General features: G+C 37.9%; 1 protein-coding gene across 33 annotated transcripts in view; it reads left to right on the plus strand.

Annotated features, from left to right (window-relative positions):
- Positions 1–25,213, plus strand: part of DST (dystonin) — a 311,288-nt gene that overhangs the window by 236,511 nt on the left and 49,564 nt on the right. For 27 of the 33 annotated variants that reach the window (XM_064650251.1, XM_064650255.1, XM_064650253.1 and 24 more), the window contains 12 exons: positions 7,080–7,241; positions 8,280–8,450; positions 9,785–9,951; positions 12,118–12,277; positions 12,542–12,868; positions 13,037–13,121; positions 14,246–14,487; positions 15,511–15,717; positions 19,366–19,485; positions 19,662–19,769; positions 21,511–21,729; positions 24,679–24,882. In XM_064650251.1, coding sequence (XP_064506321.1) covers positions 7,080–7,241; positions 8,280–8,450; positions 9,785–9,951; positions 12,118–12,277; positions 12,542–12,868; positions 13,037–13,121; positions 14,246–14,487; positions 15,511–15,717; positions 19,366–19,485; positions 19,662–19,769; positions 21,511–21,729; positions 24,679–24,882 — 2,172 coding nt within the window. The remainder of the gene's footprint in view (positions 1–7,079; positions 7,242–8,279; positions 8,451–9,784; positions 9,952–12,117; positions 12,278–12,541; positions 12,869–13,036; positions 13,122–14,245; positions 14,488–15,510; positions 15,718–19,365; positions 19,486–19,661; positions 19,770–21,510; positions 21,730–24,678; positions 24,883–25,213) is intronic. The other 6 variants (XM_064650258.1, XM_064650260.1, XM_064650263.1 and 3 more) reach the window with 1 other exon arrangement.

Genomic DNA, 25,213 nt, shown 5'->3' on the forward strand with positions numbered 1-25,213 from the left:
TATTTCTTCTTCATAATTTACTTATTCCAGTCAGTATAGAGTGTTAAATTCAAAGTAGTTACTGTCAGTGTTAAACAATGTTTATTTACAATGCAGATACAAAATTTGCTTTCTGTAAATGAAAATCTCCTGAGTAGTTAATTTGAAAGTAGAACCATGTCTCTTACTTCACTTCAGGAAGAGTATAATCAAATGAAGAATTTGTCTCAATATAAACCACACAAAATTAATTGCTAGTTCACTCAGCTTTGTAGGACATTTTTTTCCCAAAGTCTGTACCACAATGTGTAGATTAGTCCTGAAAGGAAATATCAGTAAATTAGGTTTGTTGAGGTACACTGAGTCTGCCACCATTCTTCAAAAGCAAAACAAAAAAGAATTGTGCAAATGGACTGAACCGAACACTCTGGGTTTCAGTAGCTGCACAGTGCTAAGATTTTTGCAGTGGAAGCAGCATTTGCAGCTAGTTTCTCTCTGAAATAGAGAAAGAACCCAAAGTTGAATCTTGCTTGAAACCTTTGCACAATTCTTTGTACTGCCATTAAAAGGCGTTCTTCTTAGTAAAACCAACATGGCACTGTTACAGCTTTCATCAGTATATAGTTCATTTGATTTTTGCTTTTATTTTTGAACAAAAGTAGATATAGTAATTAGAGGTTGCTGTCTAATTGGGCTTTGTGGGAATTTTTAGCTAGCCTGAGTATTCCTGCCAATGAGCTTGAACTAAGATTTTAATTGGCTTATGTTATAGAATCACAGAATCATTTAGGTTGGAAAAGACCTTTAAGAACATCAAGCCCAACCATTAACTCAGCACTGCCAAGTCCACCACTAAACCATGTCCCTAAATGCCACATCTGTATGTCTTTTCTTAGTTTTGCGTGTCTGTCTTCTGATTTTCGTTTTGAAGGCAAATAATATTGAAAGAATAATCAGAGGTTTCTTATTGAGCTAAATGTTGCATAACCCATGCACTGGTTTACAAATGCTGGAATAAGATACTGAAACCTTTCTAACTACTGCAGTTAGGGTCTTTGTTGAAAAGCAAAGGTAATTATAAGCAACTATTTAAATTTTTTTTTGAAGTATTGGCTTTGACAGTGACTGATCTGTCATATGAAATTTTTCAGTATAAACAGTGAAAAATGGTATTTTTAATCTGTTAATAAAATTTGCTGTTGAACAAATACAAACTAATTTCAGTTATATACTTCCCCTACAAAATGATGCAGCACTTTCTGAATTCAATAAGGATCTGTTTGTGGGTGTTTTGGGTGAGAATAGCCATGATGACAGGACCTCTAAATGCTTTTCTCATCTTTACCATTATAGTATCTTTTCAGGTAGAGAATCCAGAAGTGAGTATCTGTTTGGCATAATTTGAATGTTATATGGCTGCTCACCAGAGAGGAGGAAGAGAGAATTTGTCTTGCATGACGTTAGTGTTTTGATATGTAGCTGACTGTTTATCAAGCAAATCAATAAACATGAGGTGTGGTGTGTTTGTATTTCTTGCATACAGTGTATTCTGCTTGCTGCTTAATGCGGAAAGCTCCAGCTGATTGTAGTGAATGCACTGGGCTGTTTTAGCACTAAGTGCCATATGCTGTCCTTAAACTGAGGTCTGAATTGTCCCTGTAACTGATAGCTGCAGTCACACAAGCAGCTCAGGTCATTAGGGGTATGGTTTCTACTGGAGGAGAGCTGCTGGATCATGGCAGCTCCTTCTGTACTGTTGGTGAGTTACCCGTGAGTCTCCCAACCCTTCATCTCCACGACTATGAGCTAGAAGTGTAGGTGCAAAGTGTTGAACTGTATTTAAAAGTTGTAAATGTCCAAAACTTGAATCTTTGTCCTGATAGGCTGGTTTTGGGCTGCAATAAATCCCATTAAAAAAAAAAAAAAAGGAAAAAAAAAGTCTTGCCGATATAGATAGTTTTTTTCCCAATACTTTAATGTTTCTTTTGGTGGGAGCTGGGTTGTTAAGGTGGTGGCTGCCCTCTCAGCCGATGCCACCCTAAGCTATTGCCTTAGAGTCAGGAATCAGACTGAAGAGAGTCAAAACTGGACTGAGCGTCTCACTTTGCATGTCAGATGGAGCAATGTGCAACTATTCCAACACCTAATCTAAACACGGGACTACTCTGGTTTTTTTATTATTATTATTATTATTTTTAATAATACGCAGGTAAAGTTCAGTGTAACTTTGGTCTGGAGGCGTCCACTGAAATGACGGCTTTATCGGGCGGGGTGATGGGGTGCGGGCGGCACTCAAAGCGATGCTTCCTCCCCAGAGTTTCTCCCGGGAAAGCAGCCGTGCCGGCCGCTCCCCCAGCGCTCAGGAGCGGGCTGGGGCGGGAGTGATGTCAGCGCCGGGCGGGCGGCGAGGCTCCCTCCGCCTGCCCCTGCCTGCCCCCTGCGCGGCGCCGAGCGAGAGGCGAGGGCGGGCGGCTGAGGAGATAAGGAGGCGGCGGGGAGGGACGGAGGGAGGGGAGTCCCGGGGGGAGCCCCCCGAGCGGCGCTCCGGGAGCGGGCGGGCCGGTAGCAGATGTTGCCGGGGGAGCAGCGCGGGGCGTTCCCGGCGGCGCGGAGCGGGACGAGCCGGGGCGCTGGGCGGCCGCGCCCGGCGGGACGCGCCAGCGCTCCGCGACGGGGGTTCCCTCCCTCGCCTGCTTCTTCGCAGCTGCGCTTCAGAAATGAGAAGGAGGGAGCGAGGGCAGCCCGCTAGCTGCAGCTTGTAGTCGGGACCTGACGAATGTAAACCTGCCGTGCCTTCGGGGGACGCGCCGCGCTTGCTCTGCTCTGCAGCTGCCTTAAAGAGCTCTCCAGGATGGGAGAATCGGTCTAAAACATTCATTTTCCGACGGTCTGCTCAAAGGACGCATCGGCTTGGCTGGTGGAAAGTGATGTTTTCTTCTGAGACTTGTGGAGGCACCACGGACAAGCCTGGTACAAGAGGAGGATAAGCTGCCTTTCAGATCAAGGTTATTTATAGCTACTGCCAAAAAAGTAAAGGACTGGTTTATTATTCTTACTGTTCTGGATTTAACTTATTTCCACCCCCCGCACCCCAAGATTTTCTCCGTGCCTTGGTCAGGACTATACAAGCCACTGTGGATTCTGTCTTTACAAGTTGCTGCACCATGTTTTATTTATAAAGGAGATGGGACCCTGCAAACCAGTTAAATGGATTACAGTTAAGCAGTCATCTACAGAAGATAATGTACTGCCTCTGTAATGCCTGTTCATTTGGAAGGCTTATTTGGGAGATTTTAGATACAGATGCTGACCTGGAAAAATAAATGAAGATTTCCACTGAATGTTTAAAATATTTGGCTACTGCTGGTTTTTGCTATAATTTGTTTTTCTGTGACATTGGAAAATTTCTGTTACTTTCTAACTGAAGCACTTTATATTTTGGGGGGTGTGGAACCTCACATCCAGGTAAAGTCACATTTAAACGGATGCACTGATTATGAATGACCTCAACCACCTCATATCTTATGATGTATATTTTGTGTCTATGCATCTTATGCTAAGGGCAAGTTTACTATTTCTTCAGACTGCTAGTGTTTTTTAAATGTTTCTCCTGAATCCATGAAAAGAGAGGTATAGTGGTGTACTTGTGTGAATACTTTGGAGATGGGGAAGCCACTTAGCAGGCCAGACTGTCTACGCCAGAATCCTCCATGTGTTGGCAAAGGGGAAGAAGATGAAGATCTAAATATTGAGGACTGCTACGTTCCCCAGAGGTCTATCTATGACACTGTGCGGTTGAATGAACAGATTGATTCGGGCTCCAAGGGCAGCCTCTCTTCGAGGCATTTCACAGACCGGACTTTACCCTACAGTCACAGAACACTGGACATCAGCACTTTGTGCTCCAATGGTGTCCTTACTTCTTCCAGTGTTTTTGAGCTCCGAAGCCGTGAAGCTAACAAGTTAGATGAAAAAATGATCTTTGATGCTCTTAAACTGAACAGTGATATAATTCGGACAGCTGGATTACCCAAAGTGAAGTCTCACACAGAAAAGAAGGAGCACAGACGATCATGGAGAATGCTTGTTCCACCCAACTTTTCAGATTACACTAATAAAAGTGAAAGCTCCTTTAACGAAACTGCTGATATGTCAGAGGCAGCTAGACTGGGCAAATGCAAATGGGGTACGAATTCTCTTACCTCGGAAGAGGATGATTCTGGTTTATGCAGCCCTCCAACAGAAAGAGAAGATAAACAAGATACACTCTTAGCAGGGGATCAAACTCAAATACGGAGTCTATCTTCTGCAGAAGATATCCATGCAGTAGGTCAGTTCAAACCACATATCCCAGCAATTTGCAGAGAGCAGCAAACCCCACTGCATGGAAGCACGAATGTCGCTGTCAAAGAAAGCTGCAGATTGGCTTTGCATGACGTTTTACCCTCTGGAAAAGTAAAACAAAGCAATGCACAGACATGTGAGAGTGATCAGGAAGAGATGGGGGGGAAATACTCTCACTTACAAGGTTTGGAAGAGAAACCTCTGTCACATGAAGATCCTCTTCAAAGTGATGGAAGAGGTATTAGCCTTGGCAAAAATGAAATGGAAAATGCATATGAAGTTAATGAAAAAACTAAAATGCAAGTCACAACAGTAGAGGAGGATTGTGTGGATGATGCACCTCCTCATGTAGATGTTTTTTATATGAATGCTGCTGTAAATACTAGTGACTTGGATTTTGCAAAATATGAAATTTTATCTGAAACGGAGGAATTCAGTGTAGCACATACAGGATCAAATGAAATGGCATTTTCTGTACAACAGCTTGAATTAGATAGTACTGTAAACTGCCCAAAAGCTTTTCCAGGGGGAAATGGCAATATCTGGACTACTGGCATTCAAGATACCTTGGATAGAGTCTGCAATGGCCTCTTGTCCAATAAGGTAATAAAAAAAAAAAATCCACAGATTTGTGAAATAGTTGTAATATAACCTTAAGATATTTGTTTAAAACTTTGTTTTGTTGTTGTTGCCAAACTGTAACTTTATTATTATTATTGTTATTAATTAAGCAGATGCAGTAATCAGTGTCATTTGCATAGCACACATGGGGTGTCCAAAACAGGTGGAATGGTCAGTATGGAAAATGAACTGGGGGCAAATTCTGAGAGAGGTGCTTACTCCAGTTGTTTTGAGCAGGGTTATTTATTGTCCAGCTGGTGCTTGTTACTCCTGACTGGAGTGCCTCCTCCATGCTCGGTGTCTGTACAGAGCGTGGCTACAGGCAGTGCCATTCAAGGGCAGCTACAGCCCGTGTGTTCAGCTTGAACAGCCTTACTCATCAAGGTACAAGCAACAGTATCAGATAGTTGTGGTTTCCAAAGCAGTCAGATTAAAGGTTCACCGCCTCTTCTGAGAGCTGCCTTTTGCATTTGCGTGCCAGAAAGCAAATCTGACTCTACGGTAGTATTTTACAAGCACTGAATCTTGCAGTGCTTTGTGAGTGGTGGATGAGGTAAGAGAGTAAGTGAAACTTTGTAATAAGGAAAGGGTGTTTGTCGGGTCTGTAATCTTTTTCTCCCCACTCTGGTTGAAATCTGAGATCCTTCAAGCTTTGTTGCTAAATTGTTCTGGTAAACTTTGGCCTCAGCAATAATTGTAATTTATTTTAAGCTTCTCTCCACAAAGAATGTGTGCGTTTTTAAAGGGCAGATTCTGGAGATCAGTCCTCTCTGTGGTAGGATGTTTCTCTCAAAAGATGAGGCTTTATGGCACATAAAAGAAGAATTTGTTATTTATTCTGTATGGAAATATTATTCTGCCTCCTCCCTACCCTACAGTCAAGAAAAACACAATCGTTGTCCTTTTTCTAGGAGCAGCCAACTCATTCCATACTCTCAATTTTCATGTAACCACAGTCTTAGAGTTTTTTGGGGGGTGGGGGTGGTTGTTGTTTTGTTGGGGTTTGTTTGTTTGGGGGGGGGGGTTGTGTTTTGTGGGTTTTTTTCTTTTTTTTTAGGACAAAACTGTTAGGGGTCCTTAATTGTTTTACCCCTCATATTTAGGGTATTTGGTGTAGCCTCTAGATTGACTTGTCAAGCTGGTGGAAGTGTGCTCAGCCACCTGAGGTCTGCAGCTTTAAAAGCAGTCACTTGCCACACTGTGTTTGGTGCAAAAGAGGAGAGTTGCTGGTACTTTCAGAGTGATCTCTGCTTTTCAGGATGCTAAGAAAGGTTGCTTTGAATGCACTAAGTGTACACTAAAACTGTTAATGAATGCTGCTATAGAAACTGAAGGATTTAGGGTCAAAAGTTGAGCATTCTTTAGCATTGTTTATTCATTGGTTATTTTTCAGTGGCCTGTGTAATTAATTCAGGGGCTTCAGGCCATTTTCTGATCTCATTGACGCTTGTGTCAGTGCAGCTTAATGCTGGTGAATACAAATGGAGATTTACACTGCTTTTGCTAATTATAATAATCTGGCTCTAAAAAAAGCTTAAATACCTGCAAGAGTAAAATAAAGCAAACAGAAATCTGCTCAAACTGCTGTTGGGCATGGTCAAAGCCCTGGCAATTTGCAAGAGTATCCTTTGAATGAAAGCCCATTTTCCTGGGGTGTCTGCTGGGATACTGGTTCAACGGCATCTGTAGTGCCTCCTCCTCCCTTGTTACCATTATAATCTCCTAAACCCGACCTTAAAATATCTCTTTCTTCACTGGTTCTTTGACTTAAACTTTGACTTCTGTCTTAATTTGGAAAAAAATGCCCAATTGTCTCTCTTGGTCTGTGCCATTTTTTACCCCCCAAAACTTCCACTGCCCCTCTTTTTCTCTGTCCCTTTCCCTTCTATCTAAAATTACTCATGGAAGTGTATGCCATTTTCCCCTCTATGGTGTATTTCATTCGCTCTGTTTAGATTAAGTCTATTCTGTTTAGATTTATTAATATTTTTAGGAAGGTCCTCATGAGGAATGGCTTCCTTTCTTCTAGACAACGATTTTAAGATTTTTTTTGTTGCATACTGTCATGTAAACACTAGGTGCATTTTATGTCAGAAGATATCATGTTTCTTCTCTGTCTTGGATTTCAACTGCAGGTATTCCAGAAAGAAGAAATTGAACCCTTGCAAGTAAAACAACAGGAGGTAAATTGGTTGGGCCAAGGCCTTATTCAGAGTGCTGCTAAAAGTACCAACACAGAAAACCTTGAACATGACCTTGAAGATGTCAACACCCGGTGGAAGACACTTAATAAGAAGGTTATTATTTTGTATACTATTCTGCTTGTGTTGTGTTCTGCCATTTGATTCTTTGCTTGCTGACGTCTTTTAAAATACAGGAAATTAAATATTCATGAAGGATATGAATTATATTTACTTTCCACAATCACTGTGTTCATAAGTCTAAGGATAAGGTATCACTAGTAGCCAGAGGTATTGCTGTCATTTATAAGGTTTTGTCAAACTTTCTATAGGTCTGTCCTGGATTTCTATTCAGGAAAGACTCACAGAATCACAGAATGGTTGAGGTTGGAAGGGACCCCTGGAGATCATCTAGTCCAGCTTTCAGTCTTTGTTCATGTTTTTTGACTCTGTTGTGTATGCTCAGGTACACTGTTGTACCTGCACAGTGCACAGAGCAGTGATACAGCCCAGCATTGTGTGACTGGTGGCTTGTTTTTAGCACCCTAAGGATTTTATTGCTTGAGACATCAGAAGGTACCACTGCTTTGGAAAACTGGCTGTAGATGTTTTTCTGTGCTTTTCAGGAGTTTTCTTCCAGCAGTAGCTGCTGTTGGAAAATGAGAACAGTGGGAAGTAGAAATGGTGCTCATCTTCCTCTGCTCTCCCTGAAGGAGTGATGCAGCAGAACCACAGATACCTGTGGTTCACCTATTTGCCTTCTCTTTTCCTTTTTTTTTCTTCCCACTGATGGCATTATTATTCCTTATTAAGAGTTGCTACTTTGGATTCCTGGCTTGCTCTTTCTATAAGGAAAATAGAGACCATCTGAAACACAAACATCCTGTCAGTATACTTCATAATACTGTAGCTGTATAAAACAGGACTATCTTGTAAGGAATTACTAGAGCAGGCTGATTTACTTGGAGATAACCTCTTCTTTTCATTGGATGTCTGCAGACCCACAAGATTAATGCTAAATTGTGACATAGTGTTGTTATGAACAGTTACAGAAATGAGAGTATTTGTTAGTGATACTGACAGATGTTCTACAGATTTTGGCTAATTATTTCATAGCAATAAAAAGAATAGGTGAGATTCTCTACTTTTTTTTAGGTTGCCCAGCGTGCTGCACAATTGCAGGAAGCCCTCCTCCACTGTGGGAGATTTCAGGATGCCCTTGAATCTCTGCTTAGCTGGCTCATTGATACAGAAGATCTTGTGGCTAATCAGAAACCACCATCTGCTGAATTCAAAGTTGTGAAGGCCCAAATACAAGAACAGAAAGTAAGTGAAATGGTTTCAGAATATCTCTCCTTCCACTGGATCAATGAGAATAAATTCCCAGTATTTGACAAAGCATAATATTTGTTCAAGCATATTATAATACGCTGGAGTGTGCTGAGGTTTTTAAAGGAGCCATCTGTTCAAAATTGAAGACTTTGTCCAGTGCTGGGAGAAGTGCTTATCTTCTGGGACATAAGATAAAGAGTAATGCTGTGCAATCTGAGGTCTGGTTAGAATTATTAGCATTATCTGGAAAGGATTGTTAAAGGTCCATTGGAAAAAGAGCAAGCGTAAAATCCAGCATTTGGCCATTTGAAAAGTAGGAAATAAAAACTAGTAAATTTTCATTGTAATACTTCCAAGATGATGTTGCAGATTACAGACTTAAATACTTGGCTCTTGATCCTGATGTGATCGTTGTTGGTAATTAGTTGAAACACGGTTGGGAAATGGCCTCTGCTAATGTATAAGTACTATCGTTGTCATTAACTTTGGCAACTTTTAATAATGGTTATAGAAAAAAGAATGCTAATGTAGCTGATAAAACATACAGTTCACGCAGTTGGACTGTGTGGTCCACTACCAACCCACAGATTTAATATAAAGTTATGGTCAGTACAAGTTGTCATATTGGGATATCTGCAGATGCAAAATGTTAGTGTTACCAAAGACAAGTACAGAATGGAGAAAGGGAGAATTGTAGGCAGCAGTCTGTGTTATTCTTCACGAAGAAGTTGATTTACCATACTAGATCAGTGAACTCAATTGTACCTCAAACAAGTGATGAGTTGATTATACAGTAGTTTTTATATCTATTTTCCTCTCTCTCTATGTGTCAGAATTACCTTTGTGATGCCAAATCTAGAAGGGCATGCAACTTTTTCATGAATGTTCCTATAAAATATAACAGATACTCTAAATAGCTTGTTTTGCTCAATGGTATGAAGTAGAACTCTTTCCTCTGTATGTTCCTTCTTTGGGCTGCCGCACATATTTAGCTCAGAGAAATCAGGGATATTGATTGGGCTTTGTGAAACTGCTGTTCTTAGGAAAACTATTGAGAAACTAAAATGAGCCTATGTTGGGGAGGGGAAGAGGTTGATGTGTGTGGCGTGTGTGTGTCTCTTTGATTACCATTGTTCACGCTTTTATCACAGTATAGGCATTGTGGTTTTGGTTTTGGTTTTTTTGTTTGTTTGGTTTGGTTTTTTGGGTTTTTGTTTGTTTGTTTGTTTGATTTTGTCTTTAACAGATTTTCAGGAAGTCTACTGTTTTTACATTTGTGTTATTGCAATGTTTCTTAATACCCTAGTGCTTGATTACTTTCTCTGCAGCTTCTCCAGAGGTTGCTGGATGACCGCAAGCCTACTGTTGAGGCAATCAAGCGTGAAGGGGAGAAAATTGCAGAGTCAGCAGAGCCTGCTGATAGAGTGAAAATCTTGAAACAGTTGAGTTTCCTGGATAGTCGGTGGGATGCATTGCTCAGTAAAGCTGAAACAAGGTATTTAAAATTCTTTTATGGATAAGAAAAATGTAGAAATAGCATAGATGTTTAGGAGCAGCATGTGGAACTCTATAGTGTGAAGTAGTATCATTCTCGTTATTGCATTACATTGTAGTGTCTTGATGTTGATATAATGAGGGAAAAGGGGAGAGAAGTGACTTGAACAGACCAAAAGCCTGTAAAAAAGGTTTAGTCTAAGATGCAACAATCTGCTAGAATTAACTGGATATATGTCTTCTGGACATTTTATCTCTGTCAGTTAATTAGAATGCAAGTTTCTTGATGCAGTAACCTGTTCTGCAGTAGAATTAAGTGCAAATTTTACACTTAACAAATAATAATTATATACTCTTGGAACTTTAGAATCCTGACTTGCTGCTACAAAGAGGGGACACTCAATTCTTCCCTTTTTCTGTTTAATGTCATCTACATGATTAGTTTCTGCAACTTACAGATCCTCATACTGTCAGTTGCTGATATATGCAAGGTGCTGGGGTTCCCTTAGTTTTCAAGAAGAGAAAGGACCATTAAAGTATACAGATATATTCTAGCAACACAGAAAACACTGTATCTTAAAAGACATTGCAGACCAATTCAAGTTCCTATTAAAAAAAGAAAACAAAAGCGATACACGTAGTATCTGTGCATACAAAGACTTTCATTTATGAGTTGTTGTCAATATATAAAATACCTGTAAAATTATGAACTGTAAAGTGTCTTTGAAGAAGTCTGTGTTAAAAAGCTTACTAAACATGTTTTTTGGTTGGGGTTTGATAAGGACAGCCTTGTTCAGAGTGGAGAGTGTGCATAAGAAGTAGCCTGAAAAACACATATAATTGAGAATAAGAAAGGATTTGGAAAGTTGAAAAAAATGATTTAAAGTGAACAGTGAAGCTTTACAGTGAAGAAAAAATGGTTGTGTTGGCGCTTAGAGAAGCACTGAACTTGTTTCTGTCTCCTATTCATTCTCTTTAGTTGAACCTGTTTTGTTACCTCGTACTAATAATATGATTATTTAATTAGTCAACCACTAATAGACCATTATTTCCTTCTTTCTTTCTTTTTTTTTTTTTATTGAAGGAGTATGACTCATTAGCTGGGGTAATTGTTAATGTCATGTTTAATTTAATATTATTCTCCCAGTCTGGTGATATTTAATTACAAATGAAATTGCAACTTTTTCAAAGCCGTCTATTAGCTTGTCTCCATTTTTCTTTGGCTGGTCTCTGGAAATGAAGAGGGAATTTGAGGATGATTTTGAAGACTACATAGAATACTTCACGGAGTGTTCATGGCTAAGTCTCTCAAGTCTACCTTGTTATAAGCCTTGGAAAGCACATATAAACACAACTTTTTTCTGGAATGAGATCCTTATTTGAAAGACAATATTGTGATGTTTTTCATGTAGGACAAATCTCTCCTATAAATCTGCTTGAATGACATTTGTTCAACACTGACTGTAGAGAAGCCTTTTCTCTAATCAAGAGTCTCCTCTGAAATGTAGTAATATGAACCAGAAGTGTTTTAGATACTGCTTTTCTATTTTGGAGGTCAAGTCTCTGTGCTTTATTAATGTTGTTTCACTAACTTCATTGAGAGCTTTTATCCAGAACAAGAGATGCAAAAGTAGAGCCAAATAGTTCTGTTCACATCATTGAACAAATGTTTAAAGATATTTTACAATGCTGAGGAAGCATGACAGTATGTTCTGGTTCAGTAAAGGCTTTGCCTAACTTTAAAACATGCATAATAGTCAAGAGAGTGTAACTTTATGCTTTAAGACAGCTAGAAACTTGAGAACTATCCTAATTGAGTATTAAACAATGTTTTGCTGAATGGAGTGCTAGATTATTTGTAGCAAAAATTGTATTAATAAAGTTATATTATTTTTATTAGCAAAACTGGTATATTGGCTAAAAGAGTTTCAAATGCCTTCGGAGGTGTTTGTGGTTTTTTTTTAAATTTTATTTGATTTTTACTTTACCTTGCTTTTCATTGAGTATCACGGATATATTTCTGTTTCATTTGATGACTGGTTCCTACAATGAGACTGAATTATTTCTGTTTTTTTGCAAAGGATTCAAGGGACTTTTTTTTTTTTTTTTAACTGTTTCAAACTTACTTCATCACAGAAAATAACCCATTCCCTTGGCTTGTTGATAGGAACCGCCAGTTGGAAGGCATCTCGGTGGTAGCGCAGCAGTTCCACGAAGCTCTGGAACCACTGGTGGAGTGGCTGAGCACCACAGAGAAGAGGCTTGCAAATGCAGAACCCATTGGAACACAGGCCTCCAAACTGCAGCAGCAAATTGCTCAGCATAAAGTAAGATACAAACCACTCAGTTGCTTTTGTCATTCTTTTCAATGCTTCTGTAAAGCACAACTGTCAAAACTGTTGCAGAATACCGGTGGTTTACCATACTGGATTTTGTTTGGTTTGTTTTTTTTCCCCGTAGTTTTAGTTTTACATATTTATGTTGGCAATATGTCCTTTTTCATTCAGTTTTTATTGAGTTCCACTCACATTTCTTTTATGTTTTTCTCATTTTGTTTTCCATTACTTTTCATTATTTAAAATACAATATAGGCCTTAGAAGATGATGTCCTAGCTCACAATAAGAGTTTACATCAGGCCATTAGTGCTGGTCAGTCTCTAAAGACTATGAGCTCCAGGGAAGATAAAGATATGGTGCAGGAAAAGCTAGATTCTTCTCAGGCACGATTCATTGAAATTCAAGAGAAGAGCAACAGCAGGTCTGAACTTCTCCAGCAAGCTTACAGCAATGCTCAGATTTTTGGGGAGGATGAAGTTGAATTGATGAACTGGCTGAATGAAATCCATGATAAACTGAACAGATTGTCAGTCCAAGACTGCAGCACAGAATTGCTTGAGAAACAGCACACTGAACTACTGGTATTTTGATTTCTGTTCATTTATTATTTAATTATTTTTTAAATTTTATTTATATTCTCATACTTCATTTATTTTCATTAATGTATTTGATTTAAAATGTCAATATCCTTATTCCAAAAAAGAATATTTTGTTATGTCTGTGCTAACATAAATGGCCTTTTTTCATAGGATCTTCAGGAAGAGATTCTTCTTAGAAAACAAAATGTTGATTTGGCTATACAAAATGGCTTAGAACTTCTTAAGCAAACAACAGGTGGGAACTTACATAAAACTATGATTTGTCATACTTTTTTTCCCTTGTACTTGCAGGTCCTTAAAAGAAGATTAAAGTGAAACTTGTAAATATTGTTCATATTTGCTGGTTAAAGCAATTATAGTTGTTTATTTTAATAAAGGTTTGAGGTTAAGCTAGGGCATGTTTTGGGGCCAATTGTTCACTAATGTAAGTGAGCTAAAGTCCTTTTTTGCCTGTAGAGAATTTTGTCATTGAATCCTTTTTTATTTTTAGTGGAAAATTATTCTAGTGAACCTGCATTCCATTCCTAATAGCAGGCTACGGGCATTACTCATAATGGAAGGCTGTTTGGCAGTGGATGCAGTCAATTCCCTGCAGGCATTCACAGATGAACGAGATACTAAACTACCTTTTAGTGCAAGAGGGAAGCTTTGTCCACTGGAGCTAACACTGTGGGAAAAGTTGCATTCCAGTTCTATACGTGTCGGTTTGTAGATCAACATCTGTCCAGATTTTCCTGTACTTCTAAAGTTCTTGAACTCTTTGAGATATACATATGTTTGTATATATATATGTCCAAACTTAGACATTATGCATATTCTATAATGACATCTGAACATAGGCTAATAAATTTCAATACATTGTTTTTTCTTTTAGCCTTTTGATCTGTGCTTCAAATGCACAGTAAGGAGGGTGTATGGTGATGTCAAATATTACTGAAATTGAAAGTCTAGTTGTTTTTTTTTGTTCTTCGCATTTTCAATACCCCTTTTAAAAGGTTTTTTGTCTTTTATAAGAAGTATTGTGAATCTAAGGGGGAATTTTTTTAACGAGCATTTGTTTTAAATATTGGATCTAACTCCTTACTTTCCAATAGCTTAGTAAAGCAGAAAAAAGACAGAAGGACAAATCCTGAACTGAAGTAAACTTTGTAGCTCTGTGGACTTTAGTGATGGTAGGGTAATTAGGGTAATTCAAAAGAGTTGAGGATTGACCTTGTGTTGTTTGAGTTATTTTATAAGTTAAATACTGAGGGGTTTGTAATATGTGCGGTTTGGAATTTGGTGCCTTTTTTTGTTTTCTTTTTTGTTTTCTTTTTAATATTTGTGATCATGGGAAATAACATCCCTCTCATATTTTAGGTGATGAAGTGGTCATAGTTCAAGATAAACTGGAAGGCATTAAAGCGAGGTACAAAGACATTATGAAATTGAGTTCTGATGTATCCAAGACTTTGGAGCAGGCTCTGCAGCTTGCAGGTCAACTGCACTCAACTCATGAGCAACTCAGCAAATGGCTTGATGAAGTAGAGGTGGAGTTACTCTCCTATGAAACTCAAATACCCAAGGGTGAAGAATTAAGCCAAGTACAAGAAAGACAAAAAGTAGGTTTTAGAATCTGTGTAATATTTATTGCTCTGTGGTTCAGCAAGGTTATGTGTTAACTTATGTTAGACATAAAGTTGTTTTTTGAATAACTGATTCTGGTATCAGATCATTTGACTAAACGCTGCAGTAGTTAACAATCATACTCCCTTTCCAGAGTCATCTTTTGTAATCACTTATGAAATTGGGCTGAGGTTTACTTTTAGCACAAGAGAAGCACAACATTTTTGTTTTTTTCAAGGAGCTGCCTAATACTGGGAAAACTTTGTTTGACAGCTTATGAGTTATTTTGGTTCTTTAGCTGTGGCATGGATAAAATTCTGTAAAGTATAAAAAACTCAGCATTTTAAATATATTACTGATTTTGTTAGACTAGATTTGTTGAAAAAGAAAAAAATGTAATATAAGCTGCATAGTATGGAAAATGTTGAGGAGGGGAAGCTTAAAAAAAATCCATTATATTTATTTTTAAATATATATAAGAAATGAAACCACAGTGGGGAGGGTTCTGTACAGGTAAAGACTCATTCCTTTGTGTAAATATGTGCTTGGAGTTTGATCCAGTCATTGTTCGTTTAAGAAATCACTTGAATTCATCATATTTTGCTATAATGCATGCTGATTTCACTTGCTGGTGATTTACTTCATTATGGAGTTGCAGTTTGCAACCATCCATTAGTTTTACTTTCTTTGGTTGCTTCATGAAGTACTAACAACTCTTACAAAATTACAAAGAATTTCATACAGTCTTACTGACTGGACAAATACATTTAGGATAGATTCTGTTGAAAATTCTCATTAAGAATCACCCACCTTTCTGTCAAACAACTTACAGTATCAAAAAGCTAATACAGCTCAGCCGAAAATAAGTATGGTAATTGTGTTTTACACACCAAATGTGTGTAAAACATTTCAGTTCTTGACTCATAGTTGATAAAACGAAAACACGTGCAAACTGTGTATATCCTGTTCATATACTGCCATGTTGAAATGGTTTAATTGTTTTAAATGGCCTTTTTCAGGAGCTGAAAAAAGAAGCAAAGAACAACAAAGGTTTACTGGACACTCTGAATGAAGTTGGCAGTGCCTTCCTGGAACTGGTGCCGTGGAGGGCCAGAGAGGGGCTTGACAAGATGATAACAGAGGACAATGAACGTTACAGATTAGTGAGTGACACGATCTCTCAGAAGGTGGATGAGATTGATGCTGCCATCCTGAGATCCCAGCAGGTACGGAAAACTGTTCTTTGGGCTGTAACAGTCTCTGGCCATGGGTACCTGAATGAAAGATGTCCTTTAATAATGTTGCCAAAACTTGTTATGTTTGAGCAGCAAAAGGCCCATTTGAATGAAATGGGACTCCATTGTTAAGATACGAATACCAGAACTCTGTCAATCTGTACACCGTTGTAGTTGTCTGCCTCTTTGTTGGTGCAAACATCAGTATTTTAGCGAAAATTGCTCTATCTTGTGGCTTCTTAAGTGGGAGTTTGTTTAATTAAAAACTGAATGGCCCACGTCTTTTGTAAATCATGTTATGTTAAGTAAAATATGGTCCAGATCCTGAGCCAACTTTACTGGATGCAACACTGATATCTCTAGGCTTGCCACACCTTTTAACATCAGCTGATTGTCTAGCTCCTCTGCACTTCACACAGTTAAAAGCTGGATTATCTTATTCGAGCTATAGTGGAGGATTTATATAACAATTGCTTTTATTCCTGTCTACAGTGCTTTTTTTCTTGGGGCTCAAAAACTGAGTTATTTAATATGTGGAGGTTTCTGTACATGCACAGAGACTCTCAGTTTGGGAACTGAGGTCTAATTTCATCACTAAATAATCTCATATTTAAGCCTGTTTATAAATGTATCGTTTTCCAGTGTCTGCCTACAGTTCAGGCATAAAAATGTTGGTGGAGATTTCTATTTCTGCTAATAGTTCCCATAAACAGTTGTAACAGGACATGGAGAAAGCATGTGTGATAATCTCAATGTTTGCCGAAAGCCGACTAAAAGACACTGGCAGTAATTCAGATTTTCTTCTAACTGAGGTTAAAAATAACTTCTTGTTTCTTTTTAAGGGGTTTGCTATGAATATTATCTTGTCTCACTAACCAAATCCTCAAAAATGAAGGGTGATTTTTTTTTTTTTTTTTTAAGTGAGGGATAAGGGTGAGATAGGAGAGTATATTTTGGCTCTCCTTCAGATTTTTTGAATTCCATGAGTATGTAGCATCCTCTAGCACAAGTTCAGCAATTTCAGGTCCAGGCATGAAAAGCCCAGAGCTGCTATTCCACTAGCTAGTGTTGCAAGGGCGCATTGCACCCTCATCCTGCATACCCCTAACTTCCACTTCAGCCAACTCACATCACCACAATAAACTCCTATACATTATATCCTGTAATAAGTATCAGGTGACTTAGTGCGCTTCCTGTGAAGGATAAGCTACTTTCCATTTAGATCATGCAAAATAAAAAAGCATTTTTGGACAAGCTAGTGTTTTTGTAAACTTGATCTGTGCAACTTGTTCAAGTGCCTATACTATTAAGAAGTTTTGGGTGGAGGGCAAAGCTGCTAAGAGCATGAGGGTTTAATAGGAGTAGTGTGGGCTTTGTGCTAGATGTTACTGGCCCAAGGTGAGAAATGTGGTAGGCTATATGGATGGTTAATAGTGCTTTATGTTGTGAATGGAAGCTGGAAGGCTTAATAGAACTAATGCAATATCCTGGGTTTTAACTACCTGACCAAAATGCTCATAGATGGATAGATTTATCTTAGGCAGAAATTTAGCTACATGGTTTAATCTTCATTTCTCAATACTGAAAGCATTGGTTGGGATCCCCTAGTGAAGGAGTGCTATGTAGAAACACAAGGTCATATTCTACTTTTGGCTTACTTGTTCTTCACTGTAAAGCAGCCATAGAGAGTGCTTTAGAAAGCATTCATGGAGCAAATCACAGCATCATCACATTCAGAAGTCAGTCATTCCTCATTGGAAGAAAAAGTACCACAATGAACTATGCTTGGTTAAACTGGATGGGATTAAGTAAATCATTTCTTAGTGACTGAAGGGCTTATAAGTAACTGTCATGCATAAGGGGAAGAAAACATTTCAAATTTTGGGTTCAGAGAGTACCAATTTTATGCTTTTTATTCCTTAATGTTGTTTTTAAGCATTACAAATTGCCCTTAGAAAACTGAGTTTAGAGTTCTATGTCTTCTTGGTTCTATTTAACCTAGAAGTTTCACTGTCATGCCTTGATTTTGTTATTTCCATTAAATATTTTCCAATATTACTTACATACCCGTGAATATTGTGTACCAGGTAGTCACACTGCAGTTAGTTTGTACATCTAACACAATTGAAATTACCTTCCCCGTTTATGTCATAAGTAGATGGGCTTCTGAAGAGCTTGGTTATGTACTCTAGTTTCTAAAACCAGGCTTTAACTACCACTGGTACATGTGCTTCATGCTGATGTTTATAGTACTGCTTGTTTCAGAACATACATATATTAGGAAGTCACAATATTTAGGGCAAAACTTACTTTCTCTTACTTTAAATGACAAATGACGTATAGTGAAAAAGAATGTTGTGCTCTTTCGTGTAACAAATGGATTATAAAGGCTAAAAAAGATTGACTCATAAAGAATGAAATCTCAGAACCGCTTCTTTTGTTTTTGTGGAACTCTTGTTTGACTACTAAGACAAGTCTGATTTAGTGACTAAAGTGAACTCCAGCTATGTTAAGGAGTAAGGCTGTCATAGTCTACAGCCACAAGACCAGCATATTTCAAGACAAGTGCAACTGAGAGTGTTCAGAAAGAGACTTCTGAGGAAAGTGTTGGTATCAATAAACACAAGTAGCAGCTTCTGACCTAAAATGTCCTGATAGACTTTTACAATAACTCAGGGCCATATTAACGTCAGCTAATTTCAGAGTTTTAACTAATTCAAAAAATAAATTCTTAGTAGTTTCTACATTGCGCATCTGATACATCCATGTAATATTTCTCTATGGCTTAGGCTCAAAGCTGCCCTGGTTGAGCTGCAACATATGTATGCTAAGATGCATGCCTATAAACTTGATCTGAAGAGAGAATGCGTGATTTTTTTTTTTCAATGTGGTCTTAGATTTCAGAAGACTTAGATCCCCACATACTCTTCTTCATGCTCTTCTTTACCAATTAGTAAGAAAAAGGTCCTTTAAGTCCTCTGATTACGTTAGTGCTTTGAGGTAATTTCTGAATTGTTGAGTAATTGTAGTCAGAAATTAATCATTTAGGAAAGGACGGGCTGCACCTAAATGCTCACAAAAAATTTTTGCATTTAATCTGAGGTCTACTTTTGGATGAAGTCCTGCCTTCTCTGAATTCAGTGAGTTTTTTGCCCTGACTTAGTTGAACTGGGATTGTTTTGCCTTGATCATTTAATACCAAAGCAGCTCTTCAGATTAATAGGGTAACATCAAATATCTGTGTCTCAGGATAATTGCAACACTAGCAATAATAATAAACACAGAGATGGAAAAGACATGCGAAAGTAGAATAAAATGAAAATAAACAGTCTAGTTAAAATTCTGAGATTATAACCCTTTTTTATTTTCTTATGACTGCTGGAGAGCTGTAGGCTTTGGAAAAAAGTATTTGCTTCTGTTGCTTTGTCATTCTAATGAATTAAGATGCTTGTATTACAATCCCTTAGAACCATTTTGGGCTTTGTATTTCATTATATAAAAACCTCAAATGTAAAGTGAGCCACTATCTTTCTAACAATTCAAAAGTATACTCTCTAGTCTTCTTTAAAATTTTTGAAACAGTTATTCTAATTTCATGTCTATGGAACTGCTGAACTAATTCATGTCTCCCTCATTTAGTTTGATCAAGCAGCTGATGCTGAATTTGCCTGGATTGCAGAAACAGAAAAGAAACTGATGTCTCTGGGTGATATTAGACTTGAGCAAGACCAGACCACGGCTCAGCTGCAAGTTCAAAAGGTAAAAGAAATGCGTTTCCAACTGTCATGTTAATTATTGGCCGGCACACTCTCCATCTAGAAAATGTACTGGCATGATTTAATTTTCAGTTCATCATAATTAATGAACTTCAAAACCCAGTTTTTGCTCCATATACTTTTTTTTTTTATTCTAACCATTTTTTCTTGTGTTTCAAGGCTTTTACCATGGAGATTCTAAGGCACAAAGATACCATAGATGAACTTGTTAAATCTGGGGATAAGATTATGAAAACATGCACTGAAGAAGAGAAACAGATGATGAAGGTAAAATTCCTTAAATTGCAGCTACAGTGGTAGATATGCAGACAATATACAAGTAGAAGTATTCCTGTAGTGTCTTGTTTGAAATACTAATGAGAAAGCATTAATTACAATCACTTCTAGTTCAGAGGATTGTAGTACTAGAGAAGATGGTGCTGTGTATCCCTCTCCTTCCTTCAGGGTGTTCAAAGAGCAAACACTGTGTACTTGCTTCATTGCCTGACACTAATTTGTAGCCCCATTTATCATCTTAGACATCTGTGGTAAATAGTATTTTAGCCTATAGATGATTGAGTGAAGAGGTATTAGTCATCTGGGATGGTGTGTGGAATCTGGCTGTTTATCTTCTGAATTCTTTTAGGTCAGTGACGCTCTGGGTGTGTGCATTTCTGTCCCGAATTCAATGGCTGTGCACCTCGGTGTGAATTTTTACTTTCATTTCTGCTGATTTCCGTATAGGCCTCGCTTGCCAAGATTATTCTATCCTGTTGACTGTCACAGCCCATGAAAGGCATTCTTATGCCTTTGTTTATTACACACACACACAGAGCCTAATGTTGGGGCTGCAAACATGTACAGATGGATTTTTTTGTGTTGGCTGTTGGCTTTAAGAAGGATTAGTTGTGTGGTTGGGATTTTTTTGCTAAACTACGGTGAGGCTGGATATGTTGTGTAAATTTAGTCCTTCCGATGACCACCCTCCTTGAACAGCAATGCTTCAGTAATTGTTCTCTGCTGCAAGAACTCTGAATAAATTTGATTTGCTCCTAAGTGAATTTAAAATAGATGAGAAGTTCTATCTATGAAACTCTAGTCATAAGAGAGAGCAGTTTTGTGGGAGTCTCTATTAAATAGCTTTATTTGTCAAAAATACTGTATATCTGTGTATTAGACTAGATTTTATCCTCTGGATAGCATCTCTTTATTTAATTTATGTGCAAGACATAACAAAGGAAAGAATAGCTTGTTCAGCCAAAAAAAATTCAAAAGCTTGCTTATATGTCTAGTTTTATCAAGGCAAGGATTTATACGCATTGTCATATATATAATATTTCATAAACTTGATAACATGGGCAGTCTTCCACAGGAAAAATGTATGGCTAGTTGATACTTTCTTTTATTATCACATGCCCAAATACAGTAGATTTGTAATGTTTAAACATTATAGTTCTATCGCTGTTATCTATGTTATTAATGTTAATACATTCTCATTAAGTAATATATGCTAACCTCGAAAATAATGTTTTATGGTTGCTTTTGTAAGTTTGTGAACTACAAGCACAACAGTATAAACTATTCTCTTGCCAGATTAAAAAGGAGCCCCAAACCCAACAGCCCAACAGATTTTGTGTATTGTTCATGCTGCTTTGATTCAGAAATGCTGTGGAAAACTTAATTTCTGCCAAGTGTCACTGAATATAAGCATCTGCAGTAAGGAAGTGGGGCTAAGATCTGCAGTCAGATCATTTGCAGCTTGACTGGAAACCCTATGAGTGAAGTATTATTTGTAAATTACAGTATCATTAAATATATTCTAAATGCTTTGCAAGTACTCTGCCAAATTCTGATCTGCCACATTATTGATTCTGTCTACTTTAAACACCGATACTGTAAAAACATTATCAAAACTAAAATTTGGTTCACTGTGAATTGGTGCTATAATTACCAAAGGCTGTTTAGAAATTAAGGTAGTGGACACATGGAAAAACATACATTGGGGTTTTTTATTAATATTACTTTACAGAAAAAAATGGAAAGCCTCTTACAGAAATATGATGCAGTCTGTCAAATGAACTCAGAGAGAAACCTTCAGCTGGAACGGGCTCAGTCCCTGGTTAACCAGTTCTGGGAGACTTATGAAGAACTTTGGCCATGGTTAACTGAAACGGAAATGATCATCTCTCAGCTTCCTGCACCAGCCCTTGAATATGAAACTTTAAAGCAACAACAAGAAGAACACAGGGTAAGCATTTTACCAGTTTTGAAAAATGAAGAGTCAAACCCCAGGAAGTATTTTGCTAAAACTGTGGAGTACTCTGCAAAATGCTTCAAAAATCAAACAGATATTCTTCTGTTGAAAAAACACTATTATTTAAAATAATAATACAAAGTAAATAGATTTTCAATCGTTCCTCTACTGTTTACCAAACTGTGCATGCAAACGAGAGTCTCTGGAGAAGGCAGCAAATGATGTATAAGCATAAAAGAAGGCTAAAGGAGAAAAAAATTACCATTGTACTGAGAGACCTGAGCACGTAAGTTATTAGTTAAGAAGTATATTTAAAAGTACACATTAATGTTAGTATTGGAACAAACCAAACCCATAAACAAAAAGAACAGGCATGAGTTGTTGGAGCAAGAAACAAAAAGGGGGTACAGTCTGTATACAGATATGCACGTGTTGATCTTATGCACATATAAAAAATTTAGCTTTTATTTTGTTCGTAACATTGAAACTACACTTACCTGAGTCAGGAAGATGGACAATTAGAGAGCCAAAAATTGCTTGCTTGGATCCAGCCAAATAATTTCTAATGTCAAGAATGTTTGTTATGTACTAATTAAAACAAATAATTGTTTACCATAACATCACAAAATAGAGGCAACAGTGTTGTAGACTGACCACTGTGTGGGCTCTCTTACGTAGATATACAATCAGCTGGGATAAAAATTAGTATATCTTAACAGTGACTACTACTATCACATGGAATCAGATGTATCCCACTGAGGTTAAAATCCTGCATGTTTTGGCAGATGCAAAATCTGTATGGCCATTGGAGATACCTGTCTCTCCCTGCTAGCATAGTTTTTCTTTGATTATTTTAGCTGCCGCAATTAAGTGACTCAAGTTAGATAGGATGAACGCTGGCTTCAGAGTCTTGTTTACTCTGAGACCAGCTGATGAAATGTGCCACTCTTATGTACTGGTAAACACTGGGTTCACTCATTTGTCTTCCTATTATGTCCAGAATGAACAAACAAGTTCTATTAAGACTAGCTATATAACATGAGCTTTACAAGCTATCTTGATTAGTCACCACGAACCATATCATGCTTGCTTTACTTGCAGGATTGTTCCTCATCTACTTTAATCGTGCTGCTTCCATGAGAAGCCTTTCAGATGAGCTTCTATTTTTGCGTTTTCCCCGGGCTATGCCATTAGCTGAGATTTGTTTGTTAACTAGAAGATTAATGTTAGGCCCTCTTAACATGTAATCTGCTCCTAAACACTTGTTTACTGGAATTGTTTACCCAATAGTAGATCATGGAGAAGACCAAATCATTCATTGTTCTGTTAAAAAGAAGAAGAAGGGAAAAAGGTCGTTTTCAGTGTGAATTGACAACATTTCTGTTCTGATGTATTTACTGATGACTGTCTTTGTTCCAAGTTGTGAAATTTGTAGACTTGATTCTGTGCAAGTAATATGCAGTCAGTTTGGTTTGAAATGAGCTGTGGGCAGAGTATTAGCATAAGGTTTGGACCCAGAAATGTCCACTCCTGTGGCCTTGTGTCAAATAATCTCTGTGCTAAAAGTAAAACACATGCAATTATTTTCTAAAAACTTTAAAACTATTCTTAGTTTCTCCTTTTCCTCTTCTCTGCTAATCAACATTATTTTTCTTGTGGCAAGTTATACAAACAGAGTTACATTCAAAGTAAGTAGTTAAAATCAAGGGAGGGTTATATTTTCATTGCTGTTTGGACTGTGGAGAGTTGTGGTCACTGTCTTTTCAGTCTTCTCAACTTCTGCTCTTCTGGGGAGGAGCAAGGAAGCAAGCCAGTATCAGGATTTCTTTTTAAGGGAAGGACCGTAGTTGAAGAGAAGAGAATTTATTTACACTGAGACTGATATAGGCCCTCTTCTGTGTCTTCATTAATTTAAACAAACTCTCAGCTGGGAGGAACAGCGCATGTGCCTCTCATGTCCCTGTGCAGGGGCTATAGGATAGAACACATGAAGTTCACGGCACTGAGAGGGACAGTGCCTCGCAAGACAGTGGATTTTTCTGAAAAGGGAGAAAGTAAATAAAATGAGGGAAGGATGAGGCTATTCCCACAAAAAAACTCTTTCCCTTTTGTCAGTTCTATGGGCGCAAGGAAGAAAATCTGAAACCCTTAGACAAGTTGGAAGACACATTATGACATTTCGCTTCCACAAGCCTCTGCTCAATCTTTGGCACAGTTTTAACTTCAGGGGTGGATGATGAGAGGCAGTAGACAGATGAGGTCAAATTTAATTCACTTACTAATTACTTGTTAAACATCGTGTCAGTAGAATAATAGTGCTGTTATGAAGACAGAGGGGTCTTGTGGCCTGAGACTGCTAAACTAGGTTGATAAGTCTCTACTGATCACCCTTCCATGTCCTTTTCTCCTTTCACTTATTTCTTTGACTCTCTGTTGTGCTGGTTTCCTCTTCTTAAATCAAGGATAATTTGAATTAATTTTCTTGCAATGCCAGTACCTCTTTCTGTGATGTTCCTCAATGAAAGGCTTTGCAGCAAGTGACCAGTATCAACATGAAAAGTATACATGTGGTGGTGTTACGCCCATGTCTGGAATATTGTTGCCATTTCTGTTATTAGAGGTACTAAATATGATGAGGACTGTCTGTTGTTAGCATCATATGCATAGTTAGCATCTTATATTTTACCTGTAATCATATGTCCTACCAGAGTGTTGCACAGGCATTTCCAGTGTGTCTCTAATTCTGATGTTTTATGCCTGGATAGCTCTCTGTGGAATGGGAATGATCACTGGCAAAGCAGTCATTAACTTTATTTCTGCTTTATATTAGGATGAAGGGTATTTGTTTAGAATTTCTTGCCAGCTGGACGTGTTGGAAGTGTGGACAGTTGTAATGTGGTGGTGCAAGCATAAGAAACTGATAAGTTGTTTCATTTGTTATAGCAACTGCGTGAGCTGATCGCTGAGCACAAGCCTCATATAGATAAGATGAACAAAACTGGGCCTCAGTTGCTGGAACTGAGCCCAGGAGAAGGTTTTTCTATCCAAGAGAAATATGTGGCAGCTGACATCCTTTACAGTAAAATCAAGGAAGATGTCAAAAAGCGAGCACTGGCACTGGATGAAGCCATTTCTCAGTGTACCCAGGTATCAATTTAAGTTTAAAATATAATTGGGTTCATTCAATGGAAAAATACACATTGTCATTTTATATGTATATATCAAGACTAAACTGCTGCTTCACCTGGATTTTTCAACCTAATGGCCTGCGAATGTTCATATCACAGCTAATGGCATTAATTTTTCTATTTCTTGAGAGGTTATAATTTTATATATTGGTCAGTATTATGACTTTGTAGCAACTGAAAAATGTTATTGCTACTTAATTTTGAAGTAAAAAATCAAGAAGTCTAAAAATGTGGGATTTTATTTTCACTTTTGTGTTCTCTTACTGGTCTGTTAGTAGCTGATGCTTAAT

This window comes from Pseudopipra pipra, chromosome 3 (assembly GCF_036250125.1).
Source record: "Pseudopipra pipra isolate bDixPip1 chromosome 3, bDixPip1.hap1, whole genome shotgun sequence".
Taxonomy (NCBI): Eukaryota; Metazoa; Chordata; class Aves; order Passeriformes; family Pipridae; genus Pseudopipra; species Pseudopipra pipra.